This window comes from Anabas testudineus, chromosome 9 (genome assembly GCF_900324465.2).
Source record: "Anabas testudineus chromosome 9, fAnaTes1.2, whole genome shotgun sequence".
NCBI lineage: Eukaryota > Metazoa > Chordata > Actinopteri > Anabantiformes > Anabantidae > Anabas > Anabas testudineus.
Window position 1 is genome coordinate 181,033 of NC_046618.1, and position 22,761 is coordinate 203,793.

The 22,761-nt window shown below is 37.2% G+C and overlaps 1 protein-coding gene across 5 annotated transcripts; it reads right to left on the reverse strand.

Annotated features, from left to right (window-relative positions):
• Positions 1 to 4: 4 nt before the first annotated feature.
• man1b1b (mannosidase, alpha, class 1B, member 1b) lies at positions 5 to 22,601 on the reverse strand. 5 transcript variants are annotated; one of them, XM_026342704.1, is made up of 15 exons: positions 22,535 to 22,601; positions 22,049 to 22,181; positions 21,353 to 21,472; positions 18,607 to 18,715; positions 17,373 to 17,461; positions 16,438 to 16,571; positions 16,254 to 16,354; positions 15,934 to 16,113; positions 12,204 to 12,352; positions 9,656 to 9,844; positions 8,925 to 9,115; positions 7,135 to 7,255; positions 6,539 to 6,733; positions 5,572 to 5,703; positions 5 to 2,474 (listed from the first exon to the last, which is right to left on the reverse strand). In XM_026342704.1, exons 3-15 carry the CDS (start codon positions 21,455 to 21,457, stop codon positions 2,268 to 2,270), a joined length of 1,902 nt encoding a protein of 633 aa, XP_026198489.1. In that variant the 5' UTR covers positions 21,458 to 21,472; positions 22,049 to 22,181; positions 22,535 to 22,601; the 3' UTR covers positions 5 to 2,267. The 5 variants fall into 5 exon arrangements, with proteins under 5 accessions (XP_026198489.1, XP_026198488.1, XP_026198487.1 ...); XM_026342703.1 differs by having other exon boundaries at positions 22,383 to 22,592; XM_026342702.1 differs by having other exon boundaries at positions 22,311 to 22,592.
• Positions 22,602 to 22,761: the final 160 nt, after the last annotated feature.

Sequence of the window (22,761 nt, forward strand, 5' to 3'; positions counted from 1 at the left end):
CAGGTTTCCATTGTGGTGATTTTATTTTTAGCATCTTTGGCTCAGCTATTATGCTGAAATACATCCAGGGAGGAAAAACACAGAGCCCCAGAAAGACATAAACAGTTGTCTTTTGAATGTTGTCTGAATCAACATTAAAGGCACAAGTGACAACACTAAAGAAAAATACAGAATATAAAAAATAAGTTTCAAGTTCATAATGTTCTTAATCAACAAGTAGATCCATGATGTAAACCAACTGTATTTACAGAAATGATGGCAAGCTGCTCCTAGGCTGCTAATACTACAGAAACAATAAAGGATGCACACTGTTCAGATGCAAGCAAAGCTTAAACTATACACTACAAACACTATATGTATTATACTTAATTTATATTCAAAATTTCACAAGTTTTATTTGCATAAAAGAAAAGCAAAATACTACAAGCTTACCAAAGAAAATTACAAAACAGGGAACATAGATAATGCAATATAGAGACGCTTCATGACTAAAACATCATTGCTGTTGAAAAGAGAAGTTTCACAGTTATTAGGGTAAATATGCTGCTTGGCAGCAAATGGAATGAGACCAAGGTAATAGAGTCCCACGTAGAGATCAGTGCTGCATTCATGTCATATGGGAAAGTTTAAAGCAATGTGCTGTTGCTGATTAATTCAAACTTAGGGAGCAAAAACATTAAGATTTGAGTTACTGGGACGTATGGCATCAGAAATCAGACTTTATCACCATACACCGACAGGCCACTGAACAATTATTAGTGAACATTTATGAAAGCTTGGAATCCAAGCAAAGCACAAACAATATGGCTGATGTGTATCGCAATGTATGCCATTTAAATTGAGATGGTGACATTTACTGTGATATAGTACATATTCTGATAAATCAATTAAGAAATTGTTTATACATAAAATAATCAAAGGTTTACAAATAATAGACTTATTTATACTCTGCTGCTCCAGTAGCAGAAATAAACAGACTAGTAGGTAAAGAATGAAGTTCCAGAAAAACAAAAACGGTTGCTTATTGATTTGCAACATTACCCACAATGGCCTTATCTAACCAGAAAAAAAAGCTACTGTATTGTTAATGTTATAGTACATGCCTGGCTATATAGTTGGAATGGAAGTTTTATTTAATACTATGTAATATACCTGTACTTCACTTTATTTCTGATTATGATTTGACAGTTCATAAAATCTATTGAGTTGGTGTATTCTAGTTATTGCTTCAAAATGCTATTTTAATGCTTTCCCTCATGGAAAGGATTTCACCGTTGTCTGAACAGTGTGATAAAGTCACAAAATGATAATTGAATATACCATCATATCCCCAACTCTATAGATAAATGTTTTCCAAGCAGACCTGAAGTGAATGAGTGGTATGTATTATTACATCCTATTTCTTGTGACATGAATACAGCACATGACAGTAAACACATAAGCACACCTAAGCCCCATTGGGAAGTTTCAGCATCTGAGAATAGATCTAGCCAAATAACTAAATGGCTATACACTGTCCAATGAGTAAATTGGCTTTTTCCTTGTCTCCCTGCAACAATAACACCCATGTCCAGATGTGTTGGTGGTGTAGAAGGCTCTGTTTAGTTTTAGCTAAGAGATGTTTTGCTACAAAGGCAACCAGCCTACTTCCACTGTCAGCACTGAGGTCAGACCACCAGGACAAATACTGGCTTAGTGTCACAATGGTTTAAATGCTGCTTCAGAAACCTTTTCACTGGAATAAGTTGTACACAAAATATAACACAGGGGTAAAACACAAGACCTACAAGTTTTGAAGGAGATTTTTTAGACATAAAATGTATATTTGTAAGAAACTGAACAAACAGAAATCTAAGTAAATCTTAGCTATCAACAGTTCAAACTGTATCAGTATCAGACTTTAAGCCTTCATCTCTCCAACTTGATACTCGATGCCTCTTCGCCTCAACACATGATTAAGACAACTTCAGTTTAAGTCAAATGACATTCAGTTAAATGATGCTGATACAATCAAAATGGAGGATAGAAACCTTGCTCTGCCGCTTTACCATGAACACAGTCACTAACAGAAGTTCACACGATGAAAATGACCACTCAAATAAGTAAACAAAACTTAAACCACATAATAAACCAGACACTTTGTCATTTTCCATAACTACTAGTGATTCAATCACTTAGACTTTACACCATCCCTGAGATATTTATACACACAGCTTTATCTGCCATTACTATTCCTGTGTGTGTGTGTGTTTGTGTGTGTGTGTGTGTCACACAGTTGAAGGCCATATTGGCAGAGGATGAGCTTCAGTGTTGAAGACATACTTGTCTAAGTTGATGAGGTCAGGTTCATCTGAGAATAGCAGGTACAGATATTTCAGGGTCTCTCCCAAAAAAAAACTTTCCATCTTGTCTTTGGGGCTCGGGTAGTCTGGGTCACGCACATTATTGATTGAGGTGTAGCCACCAGAGGAAACCTGAGGGGAAATACAGTCATTTAGTTCAGGGAATTAACCCTAGTTACAACAAAGGTTAAAAGATTTACCACAGACTGTATTATAATCAACCCCAGTTTATATGAATGAGGAAAAACTCTTAGGGTAGTTACAGTGCCTATGAAAGGTCTTCACCCCCTTGGATGTTTCATCCTTTTATTGACATTATAAATCAACCATGATCAATAAAAGTTGGCGACTTTGACAAAAACCTTTTTTCGAAAAATACCTCATTAATGTCAAAGTGAAAACGGGTTTCTACAAAGTAATGTCAATTAAATAAAAATATATAAGGTGAAATCAGTGTTTTTGCATTAATATTCACCCCCTTCAGGTCAGTATTTTAATGGATGCACTTTTGACCTAATTCAGACCTATCCACACTATCCCTGTGTGGATAGGTCTCAATTAGGCTTGCACATCTGGACACTGGACATTTTCTTTGCAAAATTGGTCGAGCTCTGTCAAGTTGTGTGGGGATCAGGTGTGAACAGCCCTTTTCAAGTCCATCCACAAATTCTCTATTGGTTTGAGGTCTGTGCTTTGACTCGGCCACTCCAAAACATTCACCTTGTTGTCAGTAAATCATTTCTGTGTAGCTTTCGCTGTATGCTTTGGGTCTTTGTCTTGCTGAAAAACAAATCTCCCAAGTCATAGTTGTCTTGCCGACTGAATAAAATTGCCTTCCAGGATTGTCCTATATTTTGCCGCATTCATCTTACCCCATTGCCTTAACAAGCCTTCCAGAGCCAGCTGCCAAGAAGCATGCTCACAGCATGATGTTTGTGTGTTTGTGATGATGTGCATTTACATTTACATTTAGTCATTTAGCAGACGCTTTATCCAAAGCGACTTACAAGTGAGGAACAAGGCAAGCAAACAAAATCTTCAAGTCAAGGAGAAAAAGCATCAAAGCAAAGTCCAAAAAAGTGTTTCAGTTTCAAAATATGTGAGTACAAGAGAGCAAAAACGTTTTTTTGTTTTTTTGCAAAGGAAGATGTGGAAGAGTTGTGTTTTCAGCAGTTTTTTAAATATTAAAAGTGTCGGCTGAGCATCCAGAGTTTGGCACCTACTGGTACCACCAGACGTTGTTTACTGGCCGAGCGCAGTGGATGGAAGGGAATGTAGACCTGAATAATTGAATTGAGATAAGTTGGAGCTGAGTTGCCCACTCTGTAGGCAAGAGACAGACCTTTGAACTCAATCCTTGCAGCCACAGGAAGCCAATGCAAAGATCTAAAGAGCGGTGTACATGAGAGCTTTTTGGTTGATTGAAAATGAGGCGTGCTGCTGCTTTGTTGCCAACTTTTATAACCATGACTGATTTAAAATATAAATATATTATAAATAATGTCAATAAAAGGATAAAACATCCAAGGGGGTGAATATTTTTTATAGGCACTGTATATCTGGACAGTTTTCACCACACCATTTCATCATTTATGATGTCAAATGAAACAATCAGGTGCTTAAAGTGAAGACTGGTGGCTTTAGATGTAAAGATTGGCTGAAAATATTTTATGTATTGTCACCATCATAAATGATGTCAAATGAAACAATCAAGATGTGCTTAAAGTGAAGACTGGTGGCTTTAGATGTGAAGGTTGGCTGAAAATATTTTATGTATTGTGACCATTTTCATTCAAATAAAGTTATAGTTTTTGGAAAAATTATTACTATAAATTTGATTATCAGCTTAAGACATGGATTCCTGGATACCTTTGCCATGACAGTCAAAATTGACCATTCTTTTTCTGGGGCTTTGGGTAGATGACACTCTATGGGACTCTACTCCCATGGGATGGGTGGTTCGATTCCCGACCCCTCCTTTAACACGGCAAAGTGTCCTTGGGCAAGATACTGAACCCTGAGTTGCTCCTGATGAGTTAGGTCAGCTGTGTGGCAGTTCTATTATCAGCGTGTGAGTTTGTGTGCGAATGGGTGAATGAGAAGCAGTGTAAAAGCACTTTGAGTACCACTTAGGTAGAAAAGTGCTATATAGGTGCAGACCATTTAACCATTTCCACTGATCATCTTTGAGATGTTTATACAACTTGTTTGGTGTCCACCTGTGGGAATTTTAATTTATTAGACATGATTGGACAAGCTCCACCCAACGCGATTAAGAGATACTGCAAAGAATGAAGAAACTGCCCAAAAAATTGTGTGCCAAGCTTGTAGTATCATGGCCAAAAAGCCTTAAGGCTGTAATTGGTGCTAAAGGTGCTTCAACAAAGTAATGAGCAAAGACTCTGATTACTTATGTACATGTGATTTATTTATTTTTTTACTAATTTGCAAAGAGTTCAAACTTTTGAGAAAAATAATAAATTTAAAGCTGTAACACGAAATGTGCTGTAAAATACTTTACTTGGAAAAGAAACATCTCAGGTTGGTTAATGTATGAATATATTAAACATAATGTATAATATATTTAAACACTGAGTTAATTATAACAATTCAAAGAAAACAAATCCACATTGACTTATTTATTATTTTATCATTTAATACCTTTTAGAATTTATATAGTACTGGAAATGCTTTATAATAGGACTGAAATGTGTTAGAGTAAATGAGTTTCAAACCGGATAGTTTCAGGCCCCTTTGGGAGTAAAACAAAGTAAATATTTTGTCAAATGGCTTGGCTTATATAGTTAAATTACTAAAATGTGTTGTTAAGTGTGGGCAAATAACTGATTGCCTTAACACATCTGAGCCAGGTAATGAACATTGGAAAGGTCAAGGATAGTTGCATGTGTCAGCGGAGGTGATAGACAGCGCTGTGAGAGAGATACAGACACATCAGGTTTCTCTAATCTCCTAGCTCAATTACAGTAGCCAGGTTTCCCATTTACATGACACTCACAAAAATAAGCTTACTCAAGAAAACCGACTGTAGCCTAGTTACTTGAGTGCATGTTAACACAATGAATTTGAATAAGGTATTTTCCAGTGTAGTTTTGTAAAATTAGTTAACTAATTTTAAATAAATCTTTATAAACAAAGAATGTTACCAAACCTTTTATGTGAGGGATCGTGGACAGCTGTACATTAAACAACAGACCTGCATTTTACTGACCTTGGTGTATTTGTTAAAGTTTTGGAGAATTTCCCAACCCCAGTCCTGGTACTTGTGGTCCTTGGTAAACCTGTACAAGTAGAAGAGACTCTCCACTGTCTCTGGTCGCAAGAGGTTGTGTCTATCTGCAAGCTATCATGGGCAATGTAAAGGAGGCACAAAGTAAATTATAATCCACATATCTGATAAATTTACAGTAGACTCAATTCCTGTCATGTCACATACCAAACATATAGAGAGCTCAATAAAAATAAAGCAACACTTCAAAATAAAGCCAAGAGTTGCTGTACACAGAGTTGTGGACAAAATTGTTGATACCCTTCTGTTAAAGAAAGAAAAACCCACAAAGGTCACTGAAATAACTGACAGTAAGTAATCGAGTAATAATAAATAAAAATTTACTAAAAATTAACAAATGAAAATGAGATATTGCTTTTGAGTTGTGACAACTGAAAAACTGGCCAGATGGTACCCCTAGAAAAGAAAAAGTACAGTCTGTCAGCTGCACAGGCTTGAAAGTCCATCCGAGGTCTTGGTGGCCCATTCTTGTAGTTTTTAAATTTTTGAGGATGGCCTTCTGTAGGCAGAATAACACTTAACAACTTAATGACAGATCTGTACTCTAAAGGGTACTGAATTATTTGGTTTTCTTATATCTGTCCCCTTATTTGTGCTTTTCAATAACTTTTTTATGGATTTACTTGTTTTGTTCTTTACATTCATGTTTATATTTTTAATACATTTTTATTAATTTGTAGGGATCTGAGTTTTACATGAAAGTGTAAACATTTTTGTCTAAAAGGCCAAATTAAATCAACCATGATTCAAAATCCAAAAAGCAAAACTATGTATATTAAATATTAACCACACACCCCCCCCACACACACACACAGATTTCATTCAGATTTTTTCAAAGTTTAAAAACAAATCATTTTATCTATTAACCATGCCTGGTGCCTCTGCCTACCTTTACATCGATGTCTCTGGTGCTGCCCTGATGCATATTAAAATGGACAATCTCTGGACTGAGGCCTGTCTCCATCTGGACGTACATCTGGTAGCACGTCTTCATTAGCTTTTTTGCTAGATCCATGTGATCAGCAGGCAGGCCATTGTGAGCACCGAGGGCCAGAGTGCCCGGTAGGAAACACACTAGATGGTCCTGAGTCAAAAAACAGCTAAGTTAACAAATACATTTGAGTTGGCCATACTAATCTGTATAATTACATTAACATTATAGATAAATGTTGAATATTATCATTTCAATCTAGTTTCATCTCTGCATAGTTTTTCAACTCCTGGAAAATGAAATGATGAAGAAATCTGATCATATCAGTTAGTAGGGGTGTAACGATTGTCTAGATCCAGGATTTCATTCAGAACTTGATGAAATGAGTTTCACTGGTTTGGTGTTTGGTGTTAGTGTTTTTTGACAATGTGATGCTAGATTTGTATGGTAAAAGCCTTACTGCAACCAGTCCTCACAAAAAATACCTAGCCTTATAGTAACATCAAAGTTAAGGTTAAAATAGTAGAAACGGAATGGTTTTGAATATTACCGACCATTTTAGGGCTGAATTGTCCGTGTGAGACCTCTCCAACAAAGATAAGGCCATTAGGTGAAGACTTTTGCAGCAGATTCTTTTTTACACCCTCTATTGCCTGCAGATAGTCGTCTAACAGCCTAAAACCACACAAACAAACACACACACACACACACACACAGAATTTATATTTAACAATGAACACAATGAAAACATTGTTTTAGCTGTAGTTATAGCCAAGAGTAGCCGTCAGCTGTTTTTTCACACACTTTCTTTGCTTTGAGTTTAACATTTCTTAAACATTTTGGCAAAAAAAATAATTAATTCATTTAGTGTAAAAAATAGAAGTCTTAGATTCACCTCCCATCAACACTAAAGAGACTAACTGTGCATCACACATACCTATTTATAAACACGTAGCATTTACCAGGCTAATTATATACACTGCTCAAACAAATCAGAGGAACACATTTAAAAATGTTAGATCTCAATGGGGAAAAATCCTGCAGAATATCTATATTCATATGAACTGGTTAATGTGTCCTAAAACGATGCCACATCGTTTAATGGAATTGACAGTTATTAACCTACAGAGGGCTGAATTCAAAAACACCCTGATAATCAAAGTGAAACAATTAGTCCATTTTGCTGAAAATTTCATTGCAGTAACACAAAATGATACTCAGTAGTTTGTATGGCTCCCACATGCTTGAATGCATGCCTGAAGTTGGCATGCTCATTATCCTAATGAGACAATGGTGTCCTGGGGTGTGGCCTGTACCAGAGCATTCAGAGATGCAGTCTGAGATGCAACCTGGCGACATTGGATGTACAAAAACATAATGTTTCAGATGTGTTCTGTTGGATTTAGGGCAGGCAAGTATGGGGCACTCAGTTAATGGTATCAGTTCTTTCATCCTCCAGGAACTGCTTGCATACTCAAACAAATGAGGCCAGACATTGTCATGCACCATTGTTGTGGGGGTATGTCTCCTCAGGCCATCACTGACAAACCAATCCAGTCATGCTGTACGATGGTATACACAGCATAACGTCCTCCACAGCTTCACCAGACCCTTTCACATCTATCACATGTGCACAGGGCGAACTGTCATCTGTAAAAAGTACAGGGCACAGTGGCAAACCTAGCAATTCTGGTGATCTATGGCAAACGCCAATCAAGCTCAATGGTGTCGGACAAGGAGCACAGGGCTCACTTCACTTCGGGCTCTCAGGCCACACTCATGAAGTCTGTTTCTAATTGAGACATTCACACCAATGGTCATTCTGTTCCTCCTTGAAGGAGCACATATGTGTCCTGCCAATGTGTTAAGGACCTTCTATGGCCTTGTGCAGCTCTCTTAGAGTAAGTGCCTGTCTCCTGCAATCTCTTCCATGCTCTTAAGACTGTGATGGGGGACACAGCAAATCTTCTGCCAATAGCACGTATTGATGTTCCATCCTGGAGGAGCTGGATTGCCTGTGTAACCTCTGTAGAGCCTTATGCTACCAGTTGTGACACTGAGCCCAGCCAAATGCAAAACCAGTAAAAAAACAGCCAGAAATATTAGTGGCTTCCAACTATAAAACCATTCCTGTTTGGGGGTCATCTGATGTTGCCCCTCTAGTGAACCTGTTTAATAATGTATTAATAAAGCCAAAAGCAGCTGAACCACCCTCTTTGTCACTTAACTGACCAGATCAATATTTCAGAGGTTTAAGTGATTTGATGCTATATTCTGATTAAAAAGCATTCCTTTGATTTTTTTGAGCAGTGTAGTAAATATTAGGTATAGATATGCAGCTCACTGGTTCTCCTTCTTGCCTCCCTGGATCCACTGCTTTAGAAGATATTCATAGTAGCTGTCTGCTCTAGCTCCCAGTGTGTAAATGCCTTGATGGGTAAACTGCCCATTGTTTGTGTTGATGAACATGGGCACGAGACCATCCAACTTGCCATCCAGCTTGTGAACCTGTTTCATAATCTCAGCCACCACAGCCTGGAAACCAATTACAGATATCAAGCTAGTTATGCTATAGGACATTTTGTGACATTCATTTCAACAGAAAATAGAGAAAATAAGTGAAATAAAAAATTCTAAATCCCACACAACACTTCACATCAGAAAAAAATATGTTAAGATTTCTGAGAATGTCAGCTTATATTGCCATCTAACAAATAAAAATAGAATTTCTCTCAAAACAAGATCAAATAAAGGTGCAGAAGAGGTGTAATATGTTACAATTAGTATAAGGACATAAAACATCATAATATATGATACAGCTTTGTCTATTGTGCAATATTTTTGAAACACCCGCTGATGGGTTATAGACATTGCTCTTCAGAAGTGCATGCATCTACATGGAACATAACAGCACCAGTTGTGGATCAGCTAGGTAGAAAAGCGCTATATAACTGCAGACCATTTACCATTTATCAGTTCAGTTAGCACTAGTTGAGATGCAAAACCAAACCTTAAGCGCCAATGTTAAAATTTGATGGACAGATGCTGGATCTGATGTCTTGGTCAGGTAGTCACCTCATACAGTGGTTCTTGAGTGAGACGGCTGAGCTCTCTGAACTCCAACTGAATGCTTGTAACTTCTGCAACAGTGCTGTCTGAAGTCCAGCGAGGGGGGTGGGCTGTACCTTTCCCAATGTTCACATCTGAGTAGGGAATTTTAGATGGTGTGTTGAAGGCTGGCATCAGTCTGGAGCCAATGTCTTTCTGTAGAGGAAAAATACAGATTACATGCAGATGTTTGCAGCTAAAATTTGCATTAAAAATACAATTTGCATAGCATTGTTGTACAGTGGCAAGAAAAAGTATGTGAACCTTGGTTTTTGGTGTGTTTCTGCATTAATTTGTCATAAAACATGATCTGATCTTCATCTAAGTCAAGTGTATTAACAAATATGATGTGCCTAAAATCATAATTAAATAAATTCTGATCTTTCATGTTTTTATTGAGAACAACCCTAAAAACCTCATAGTGCTAGTAGAAAAAGCATGTGGATCAGACCTGCACATCGTTCAGGAGCTATTCAAGCAAATTGCACTGCAAGTTGGCCAGGCCCTGATGCAGCAAAGCAGGTCCAAATCATGATGTTTCCTCCACCATACTTTACCATTGGGATGATGTTTTTATGATGATATGCAGTGATCTTTTTATGCCAGATGTAGTGCTCTGTGTTCTTTCCAAATAGTTCAATATAGTTTCACAAGTCCACAAAACATTTGGCTAATATCGCTGTGGAGTGTTGATGTGCTCCTTGGCAAACGTTGTGTTTCTTTTTATAAAGCTCCACCTTCCTTTGTGGTGACCTGCCACACAGACCTTGCTTCTTTAATGTTTTACACACTGTAGACTCATGAACACAGGTTTTAGCCAGTTCCAATGATGCCTTCAAATCTTCTGTCACTCTGGGTTGTTACTTTACCTCAATAATGAGTGTTTGTTGTGGTTCTCTATCACTTCGTCATAGAGTAGCCACAGTCCCAAAGTGTCATAACTGTAGACTGGTGAATTTCTAAATTCTCTAAAATCACATTCTTACCTTTTCAGCTTTTGGAAATCATCAATTATTGATCATAGATCCTCTGAAAGCTCTTCTTGGCCAGGCATGGCTCACATAAGCATATTCTTCTTTTGCAGAGCAAACTCAAAAAGTTTGAGTGGTTTTTGTCAGTTTAATTAGCTTTAGTCCACACCTACAAACTATTTTTCTTAACAAGACTACGGTATGCTAGCACCTAACTCCAGTTAGCTTTTTTGAAGTAATTATTCCAAGGGGTTCACATACATTTCCACTTGAACTATGAGGCTTGTAGGGTTGTCAATAAAGACATGAATTTACTTTGTTATTATTATTTTAGGAACATCATATTCATTAATTCTCTTGACTTACATGAAGATCAGATTATGTTTTATAACAAATTAATGCAGAAAACCAACAAAATTCCAAAAAGGTTTGCATACTTTTTCTTGCCACTGTATATTGCAAGAGCTAGCCTGCTATTAGCTACTAGCTATTAACCCTGCAGAATGCAGATCTGATGCCAGTCAGAAGACCTGAAATCCACCAAGACCTGGGGAGGTCTGGAGCAGTGCTGAGAGGAGCAGTGCTGAGAAAGAGCACTGGGATGATTCATCCACGCTGATCACCGATCAGACTGGACATGGCGGAAGGAATTCAGTACTGATGAACAATTTTTGGTGTCAGTGTGCTGCTGTGATGTGAATTTCCCTTTAGGGAGATAAATAATGTGTTATCTTAAAAGGCACTGAAAAACACAAGCAAAAACAACAAGCACAAATGACTTGAATTAGATTTTGAAAGCATAATGTGTGGGTTTCATTTTGGGTTGCTGTTTGCTGTAAATTAACAGAAAATTAATCTACCATAACTTTACTAATGATTTAACTATTAAGTCATTTAAAGACAAACAGTTCGCATCTGGACAAAATAAATTGGCGTGTAATTTTTGCAAAGCCAAGCCAAGTCCTGGCAGCTCCATTTAACAGTGGAGTACAGTGCTCTGAAAAAAGTTTTTTTTTAATATTTGTCACACCTAAATAATAATAGCTCATCAAACAAATTTTATAATACACAAAGATAACCCCAGTAAATACATAGTTTCTAAGTTTTTTGCTGTCCAAAACCTGCCTGGCCAGCAGGCACAGCAATTTATAAACACCCTGGACTCATTGTGTAGAGCTTGCCTACATTTCCTGGCTGTGTTTTCAGTGTTTTAATATATTTGTAATGCTGAAACTCTGGGATTTGAGCATTACTTTAGGGTAGATGTTTGAGGTTTCTGCACTTTGTTTTTTGATATTGGTAAAAAATATCTAATACTTTGGTACATATTGCCTGTGTTGCAATAATTAGTTTACCATGTGGCATCAAAGCAAAAATAAATACAATAATGCTGTACAGTCTGTTAGCCCGACTCTTTAGTGCGACACAGCTTCTTAGTAATCTCAGAAAAGGATGGCAAAAACATCAAATCAAAAGCAACCTAATTAGGAACCAAAAATAATAATAATAATAATAGTACTCCCTATGAGTGTGTGTTGACTCACAGCTTTGTCTAGGAACACGATGTCTCCAGTCAGATGGTAGGTACTAAGCAGGCCTCCCAGGATGCGAATAGTGCTTTCAAACAGGTTGACATCAACATTCTTATCAAATGTGAGCTCTTTGGCCACCCATGCCTTTGCTTCTTCAAATTCTGTAACACAGCATTATATATATATATATATTTAATTTTTTTTTAAATAATTATAGCCATTCTGGTACCAATCCAAGTCAATCCTGGCATTTCAAAGACGTTTAGACATTTAGCACATATCTGTTTGACTTTTGATTGATTTGAGCTTTTTAATAGGAATGCAGTTCACTCAATTTTCTTAACTAAGAGTTAGAAATCAAAAATTAGTTAATAATTAATTCATGAAATACAGTGCTCTTTGAAGCTCTATGAAGCTATTGATGACTTATATGTAGGTCACATCAACAAACAAACAATCAGTAATTTAGCTAATTAAAGAACAGATTAGATTAGCACATAGTTACATGTATTATAAAATAAACATTACAAACAAAAGATTTATTTACAGAGTAACTAAACCCATAGGTCTCAGCATAACTGCACCTGCTGCATGAAAAACACCAATAAAGTGTATATCAGATATACATATCTTCAAATTAGAGAGGGCAGATGAGGCATAGCAATTGTGATACATTTCTGGCAGCTAACACTAGTTAATCTTAATGAAACAACTTATGGTTAGCAGCAGTGATAACGTTTAATTCTTAGTGTAAACAAAAAGTTAGCTCCACTGGTACACAGAGATAAGCCATAGCCATATATTGTCCAAAATCATAACTGACAGCAGGCTTAGAACTGTTGGCATGCTCTGTCCCTCTCTCTACAAAGCTATGAGCCTTCTCTGCTGCTACATCAATCAAGGTTTAAGTAACCCCCCCCCCAAAAAAAAATAACACACAAAAACAGAAAATAACACAAGATGCCTAGTGATAGTGATGTGCTAGTGATATCAGTGGTAACAACATTACTCCTCAGGATCCCCAGACAGGTGTTTCCTTTCTTTACAAAATTTTTTTTTGTATAGTCCAAAGACGATATTCAGGCCAAGTGGTTCGAATATAACAAAAGTGAAATGAGCTGCTCAATTTTAAAAATCTAGCCTACGGTGCTTAGCCTTTACCAGCTAATCTTAGTAAAAGTACAGAACTTTAAGTTGCCACTCATATGACACGATTATGACACGGCAGCAATACAACCCATACAACAGCATTGAAAAGAAAGCTGATGATGACTAGTGTAACTAAAGGATAAAGAGACAAAAAATAACAGCCTATTTCATAGGTTGGCTATCGTTGAAATTAGTTCGATTTTTTTTAAGTTGTTATCAAGTGGAAATCTAAGATGACAGAGAAATAATAGACCATGGTGATGAGTTAAAAAGGCAATCCAAAGGAAAAGGTAAGGGCACTGATTTAGCTCAGTGACAACCATAAGGAGAGGGGAGAAAAAAAAAAGAAAAAAAAAAGAGACGAAGTATGATTGAGAGAATAAAAGTTAGCTAAGACTCAGTTCTGCATTTCAGGCTAATTGACAGCTTTCATTTGATAATAAACCTTTTGCAGTCGTTACTGATCCATTGTTATGCAGATGATACCCAGCTATACCTATCTATGCTAGTCCATGCATTTGTTACTTCCAGACTGGACTATTGTAATTCAGTATTAATAGGATGTCCCAATATCTCATTAAAAAGCCTCCAGTTAATCCAAAATCCTGCAGCCAGAGTTCTGACTGGAATTAGCAAGAGAGATCATATTTCTCCTACGTTAGCTTCTCTCCATTGGCTCCCTGTAAAATCCAGAATTGAATTTAAAATTCTTCTCCTCACTTATAAATCATTTAATAATCAGGCTCGAACTTATCTCAAAGAGCTCATAGTTCCATATCTTCCAAGCAGAACTCTACGTTCTCAGACTGCAAGTTTACTTGTGGTTCCTAGAGTTTCCAAATGTAGAATGGGAGGCAGAGCCTTTAGCTATCAAGCCCCTCTCCTGTGGAACCAGCACCCAGTTCAGGTTTGGGAGGCAGACACCCTCTCCACATTTAAGACTCGACTTAAAACTCTAAATAATATATATATATATATATATATATATATATATATATATATATATATATATATATATATATATATATTATAAAGCTTATAGTTAGAGATGGATCAGGTGACTGTGAACCATCTCTTAGTTATGCTGCTATAGGTTAGTCTGCTGGGGGAACTCTATTGATAAACTGAGCTCCTCTCCTCTCTCCTTGCTCTTATATCAATTCAAATGCCACCATTGCATGTCATTAACTTTGTGTCTTCTCTCTCCTGTAGTTGTGTTTCCTCCTCACTTTCTCCCTCTCTCTGTACTTTTCTGCAGGTATCCTCGACCTGGAGCTGTACATCTCCAGAATCCAGTTGACCTGCCCAATGTTCTTGCCGCTTGTTTTTGTCTTTATTGCCTGCTGTTCTTTTCTCTCTTCTCTTTCCACTCACCCCAACCTGTCGAGGTAGATGGCCGCCCACTATGAGCTAGGAGGTTCTGCTGGAGGTTTCTTCCTCTAAAGGGAGTTTTTCCTCTCCACTGTTGCCTAAAGCTTGCTCAAATGGCATTGATTGGTTTTCTGTATAATTTTTTTGTATAATTATTCTCTGTAAGGTCTTACACCTTACACTGTAAAGTGCCTTGAGATAACTTCTGTTGTGAATTGGCGCTATACAAATAAAACTGAATTGAATTGTTCTATAGTGTTGTGATTTGCACAGTTTTAGCCAGACAAAATAACACAATCTTCTCATAATGGACTACTGAGACAGTTCAATTTCTATACATTCCTTACTCTGCTGGCAGCTTTATGGCAGAACAGGCATTTTATCCAATATAGTGCAGCTGGAAAGCAAGTTTTAAATTTATTTTATTTATTTATTTATCTATTTTAATTTTAGAAACCTTTATTAGTCCCACAGTGGAGAAATTACATTGTGGACGTAATGGCCCTCATGTCCACAATGAGGTTCAGGATTCATTGCCGTGTCCAAGGACAACTCAACGAGTAGCTAGGAGAGACCCGGGAATCAAACCACTAACCCTGGGTTCATGGACAACTGCTCTACCAACTGATACAAAGGCAAACTGGTAATTGATGGCTAAGGGAGACCCTACACTGGTCTGTATGACAAGAGACAGTATACTGTACTACTATATCTATTATTATCTACATTCTCTAAGGATCAATTGAATCAAATCATCACTCTCTTCATAACCCAGTGATCACGTCTAACATGTATCATGATTTTCTGTTGTTTTTTTTTTTTTAACCTACTCTTGTAATATTGTCTGCTAGCATAGTACGGGATTTTCTCCATCTTGTACATTCTGTTTTTTGCCTCCTGCCCTCTATCTGACTTGCATATGTCACAATAGTCAGGTCATTGCAAATGACCTATATATGGGTTTCAATTAACAGTACTACAATGTCAAGATTTTGACCTGAATCAGTCAGTAACACTACTAAATACCCATGTATGCAAAAAGTGGTTTGAGGCTTTAGAATTACAGAACGTAATCTGTTGTTATTTAATGACTGTCCAGACAAATTTTTTATTTAAACACAGCAAACAAAGCTTTACAACTTCAAGCACATTCATATGCAATATCACTTACACTAGTAAAAAGGCAGAAGTTAAAAGTTGTATAGCACAAAGGCCAGCCTACCTTCTTTAAGCCCCAAAATCCACATGGTGTCCATGGCATCAATAAGAGTCAAACCTAGGCCAAACCACTCATTGTAGGATTTGGAGACTGGCCTGAGCTCATCATGGCCCCAAGCAAAGTCTTTATAGCCCTTCCAAGCATGTCTAAAAGCTTCCTGTACAGCCTCCAGTCTGCTGGCATCTGGAACAAACAATACACAGCAGGTGCTAACTTCTTATCCCATCTAAGTCTAAATAAAGTCTCTTAAAAATGTTTTGTAAATTCTCATTTACAAATGCTATTTTGATAATTCAACAATCCACACTAGGTGACACAGATACCAGCTTGTTTTGATAACAATTCTTGGCTGCCACGTGAACCCTCCTTATTTTCCTTGGTGCCTTCTGTGGCCTGGTCAGTGTCAATTTCCGTCCCCTGCCAGCTGAAAGTGACCAGATAATTAATAAATAAAATAAATATGTAAACAATATTACCCTAGTAACTTTATTTGTGATTAAACTTCACCTTATAACTCCTGTTTCCTTTTTTCCGTTCTTACTGTCAACAACCTTGTCCCTGGCCACTGTATCTGAAGTGTTTCCTTTCTTCTGAATACGATTCTGAAGAATGGGTGGTCCTCTTTTATTGGATAATTTCCTCTGTGGCAAATGGTTACATAAAAACAACCTTTTAAGTCTTCACATCATCTAAGTAAGAAAGAAAAGCTGATTGAATAGTATTATAGATTAATATAACAAAACACTTTGAGTCTTGCGTTATCAAGCTCCTCTCCCACTACTTAGTCTGCTAGAGGACCTCCCTTGATGAACTGATCTCCTCTCCTCTCCCCATTTATATATGCCACCATTGCATGTCATTAACCTTGTGTCCTCTATCTCCCGAAGTTATGCTTCTTCCTCTCTATCTCATTGCAGTATCCCCAGCCTCGGATCTATATGTTTACAGAATACAGTTACTAGTCCTATCAATGTGCCCATTGTTTTTGCTGCATCTTCTTTTGTCTTTGGTTTTTTTGTTGCCTGCTGTTCTTTTCTCTCTCCTCTTTTCACTCACCCCAACCAGTCGAGACAGATGGCCGCCCACCCTGAGCATGGTTCTACTGGAGCTTTCTTCCATTAAAGGGAGTTTTTCCTCCCCACTGTCACCTAATGCTTATATAAATAAACTGAATTGAATTGATATGTAAAGATATGCTCATTCTTAAATGGAAAGAATACGTCTAGGGCATCTTTCAATGTCACCCCTCCTCAACTTGGGTTTCCTATTACCTAAATGGATCAGCCACATGACCTTACAAATTACATTATCTATTCATAAAGTTTAGAATAATTATGTTTTATCACGAAGGATTATGCCAAATTTATACAGTGTGTAAACCAAGAAAAAGAAAATAAATAATTTTTTCCACATTACAAAAATTCTCTTCAAAGAACAGACACCTGGGAAGGTTGTTCTGGCAGTGGTGGTCGGCCTTTTACACTAGCCTCAGGTAGGACATGAGGGATACTGTCTGTGTCTTCCTCTGTATCTGTAAGACATCAACAAATACAAAGAGATTCAATATTATTAGGAAGGTACAGTGCCTATAAAAAGTCCACCCCTTTAGATGTTTCATCCTTTTATTATAAATCAGTCATGATCAATAAAAGTTGGCGACAAATAAATGTCAGAAAAATACCTCATTAATGACAAAATGAAAACAGGTAATAATGTCAACTGAATAAAAATATTTAAGGTGAAATCAGTGTTTGCATTAATATCCACCCTCTTCAGGTCAGTATTTAGTAGATGCACCTTTGACTTCAATCGTAGCATGGAGGTTGCGTGGGGATTGGGTGTGAACAGCCCTTTTCAAATCCATCCAAAAATTCTCTATTGGATTGAGGTCTTAATGAGTTGTAAACAAAACATTGTGATTTCTTATAAGCTTTTAGTGTCACATGAAGGATTTTAGTAGGTTCACTCTATTGTCTATTGTCTTCTGACATGGACTATGCCCAGACCTGATTCTTCAGACACTGTCCAGAGTTCATATGAGAAAATGTTTTACTGTTTAAAAAATGCAGTTGCACGTGTAATCACCACTCGTAATGGGCACACACATTTGGAGACACTGCAGCTATCTCTGGCTATGGGGGTTATCTTAACTCAGGCATTTGTCTTTACTTCCACAGTTTCCCTGACTTTTCCTAATGACATTTATTTTTAACAGTGGACATATTAAGCTTGAAGGACTGTGATAAAGTTTCTTGTAAGAGCCTATGGTTGGCAAAAAGCCAACTTGGTAGAAGCAAATGGGGTGTAGAGTCAAAAAATATACATGTACAAGTCCCTAATGAGTCAATTAAGGCAAATATTAATAGTAAATGAAGTTCTTAGAGAAGTTACAAGCCTTAAACTTTTGCACAACAGCTTTGTTTATATTTATTTGATTTTTGTGAAGTAACAGTTTATTCATTTATCATCAAGAAACTTTAATTATTTATGTTTAGTCTCTTGGACTTCTATTGACTTCTTATCACTTCAAAAATTATCAAAACATGAAAATTGACCACACTTTTTTATATAAATGCACTCTTACTTGTTTTAGCTGCACCATGAACCAAGATAAAACACTCACTTTTCAGTTGTATTCCATACATAGCAGTATGTTTAATGTATAAAGCGTAATACCTCTTAGTTGTGCAATGAAAACAGGATAGGAAGCAATTCCACAAATAAACAGGATGACAAGGATAAAGAGGATGAGGCTCCGCTGCAGTCTGGACAGCTGCTTCCACTTCTGCAGACACACAGAAAGGAGAACGAGGAAGAACAATGCCAGAAGTCTGAAGATTCTGAGTCATCCAGGTCATGGTTATCCCAGAAATTGCTTGTCATTAGCAACTGGACATGCTTTAAGGGCTTGTTACCACACTTTGAACAGGCAAATGGTTGTGGTGACAATGCAACTTTGGCTTTTCATTCACCTGACCCAAGACTTTGCTTACAAAACGACCAAACGGACTAAGCCTCAACAATAACTCTTTATGTGAATTAGCAAGGTTAAATAACAGTAACAGTAAAATAAATATTTTATTCTTGATACAACAACTCTGCATTACAAGAAGGAAAAGGATACAATCATGATTCAATTTTAGAAAGCAGAACAAATTAAATAAATAAACATACTACAATTTGGTGATGTTAATGATTTTATCTTGTTCCAACACAACACTTAAAATTGTCACTTTAAGAGTGATCTGATACAAAAGGGGTTATGTACCAGGAAATATAAATATATCATGGCTCATATTCCTCTTTTGATCTTAAACCCAGATGTCTTCAGTGTACAACATACACACATTAACTAGTCTTGTCACTTCAGTATTTTGGAGGATTATGGAGATACTATAGTGCAAAACGTTTTACAGTGGCAAGAAAAACTTTGTGAACCTTTTGGAATTTCATGGTTTTCTGCATTAATTGGTCATAAAATGTGCTCTGATCTTCATCTAAGTCACAACAATACAAAAACACAATCTGCTTAAAATAATAGTACACAAACATTATATGTTTTCATGTTTTTACTGAACATTACATGTTTCTTGCATGAAGCTGGAAAGGGTTACAAAAGTATCTCCAAAAGCCTTGATGTTCATGTGTCCACGGAAAGACAGACTGTCTACAAATGCAGAAAGTTTAGCACTGTTGCCACTCTCCCTAGGCGTGGTTGTCCTGTAAAGATGACTGCAAGAGCACAGCACAGAACTCTGAACGAGGTAAAGAAGAAAACCAAAATTGAGTTGTATGGAAAAAACACACAACACTATGTGTGGAGAAAAAAAGGCACAGCACACCAACATCAAAACCTCATCCCCACTGTAAAACATGGCGGAGGGAGCATCATGGCTTGGAGCTGCTTTGCTGCCTCAGGGCCTGGGCGGATTGAGCTCCTCTCCTCTCCTCTCCTCTCCTCTCTCCTTTCTCCTGTATCAATGCAAATGCCACCATTGCATGTCATTAACTTTGTGTCTTCTCTCTCCTGTAGTTGTGTTTCCTCCTCTCTGTCTACCTCTCTCTGTACTTTTCTGCAGGTATCCTCGGCCTGGAGCTGTACATCTCCAGAATCCAGTTGACCAGCCCAATGTTGTTGTCTTATTGCCTCCTGTTCTTTTCTCTCTTCTTTTTCCACTCACCCCAACCGGTCGAAGCAGATGGCCGCCCACTATGAGCCTGGTTCTGCTGGAGGTTTATTCCTCTAAAGAGAGTTTTTCCTCTCCACTGTTGCCTAAAGCTTGCTAAAATGGGATTGTTGGGTTTTCTCTATATTTTTTTGTATAAATATTTTTCTGTAAGGTCTTAAACCTTACACTGTAAAGTGCTTTGAGATAACTTCTGTTGTAAATTGGCGCTACACAAATAAAACAGAATTGAATTGAATTGAATTGTTGTCTATGATTGAAAAATTAGTTTATCAAGACATTTTGCAGGAAAACGTAAGACCATCTGTCCCCAACTGAAGCTCCGCAGAGGATGGGTGATGCAACAGGACAATGACCCAAAGCATTCAAGTAATTCAACAAAAGAATAGCTTCAACAGAACAAAATACTCTTCTGGAGTGGCCCAGTCAGAGTCCTGACCTCAACCCGATTGAAATGCTGTGGCATGATCTTAAGAGAGTCGTTCACACCAGACATCCCAAGAATATTGCTACACTGAAACAGTTTTGTGAAGAGGTGTGGTCCAAAATTACTCCAGATCGTTGTGCAGGTCTGATCTGCAGCTACAGGAAACGTTTCACATACTTTTTCCACCCTGCACTGTGAATGTTTACATGCAATGTTCAATAAAAACATGAAAACATATAATGTTTGTGTAGTATTATTCTATTTCTATTGTTGTGACTTAGATGAAGGTCAGAGCACATTTTAATTTAATTAATGTAGAAAAACATGAAATTCCATAAGGTTCACAAAGTTTTTTTGCCACTGTATGCAGTGCAAACAAATTGTACTTGTATCTGAATATTTGTAAATTCACATTTACAAATGATTCACATTATCTTTTGTGAACAAAGTCACAGTACAAATTTTAATTTACCATTTGTGGATCTTAAATTGTGCATTTGTCAATCTCGTCCTGCAAATACAAATCCTGTCACACAGTCAAAGATGAGCTAAGGTGCTCGCTAATTGGCTGCTTCCTTAAACGCAAAACAGCGATGTGATTGGCTGATACATCCATGGATTATTTACATCAACAACTCAAGATCCACAAATGGTAAATGAAAATGCATACTATGACTGATTTTACAAATATTCAGATATAAGTGCAAAAATACAAATATGAATTCACAAATATTCAGATAAAAGTACAAATTTAGTTTGCACTGCACAGAACGCTTTGCACTATATTAACTCCATACAAGTCACTTACCCTCCAGCAGGATTTCCTCCTCCATTGCTTACTGTTATTATAACCTCCATTTCCTTGTCCAGCAAAGCTTACAGATACATAGTCCTGTCTACTTTGTGGGTGCATGTCTGTAACTCAGCCCTGGGGGAAGAGACAGCATGCATTATAGTGAGAGAGAGAGAACCGATGTGAATGACAGGTGTGGTCACATTAAGCAAGCTGTGGTTCTGGCTAGTAAAAACAGGTTTAATTCATATGATTACAAACGCAGATTAAGAGTTTTTGCTACTTTAATTTACTTTAAACATAACTGTTTTTAAAGAGGAAAGTTACTAAGAGGCTTTTATGACGACACAGGTTAAATTGCCTTAACGTTCACTGTTACGTTAGCCTAAATTCTGGGCTAGATGACTTAAATTATTGTTTGTGATGTTCAATTTAAGTGAAAACGTAAGCATAACTCAATGGAGTACAACATAGAAAGCTTCAGCTACAGTAGCTGGCCTCACATCTAAAAACGCCACCACACTACGCCAAATTTAATCAACAGGTCATTTAGCCGATAGTGTAAACCTAATGTTAAGTGTTAGGTGAGCTCCGATGGCTGTTAAATAGCTTATCCAGTCGATGTAATTCTCATGGGAGGAAGCGTTTACAATAATAACCTAATTAACATACAACATGACTTGTAATAACATCATAATAAAGTTACTTTACCTTCCACACTAGATGTAAATTATGGTCTCTACCCGAAGAAACTTTAACAGCTACTGAGCCTCCGCGTCAAAAGCTCGGCGTAAACATTTTGGCGGATCACAGCCCAACTGTGGACCGTGGCATGGCTTGAGGCCTAAAACGACCGATAGCATGTATGGTAGCAAAACACATCCAAAGTACAGCAGAAACATTCTTTGAAAATTATCTTGAGGATTAAAATGGCGCTGACAAAAATATAAAACTTTAAATTAGTTATCATTACCTTAAAATATTCAGCGTTAGTTAGATGGGCAACGAGCTTAAGAGGTAGCAACAGCAACTGAGGTTAGCTCACCGTTAATGAAATTACGTCGTGGGTCTCCTAATTCACGATTAAAACACTTCGCCAACGTTATAACTTAACCCTAAGTCTATGCAATAGATACCCGTCATTTTAATTATAAATGCATGGTAATATAAAAACCCTGATAGTCAGACGACACCCACTTGTAGCATTGGACATGATGCTGAACACCGACAACAATTGTGATACAGATGGACCCATGCTGCCTTCACAGGCCTACTGGAAATTCTGTAAATACCAGAACTGCGTATAGGTATCTGAACCATATTTCACATGAGATAAAGATAAAGTCAAATAGTAAGCGGTCAGAATTTTTTACTAAATTTTGTTATGTTTTCTTTTATTGATTATTATATGTATTATCTTTTTT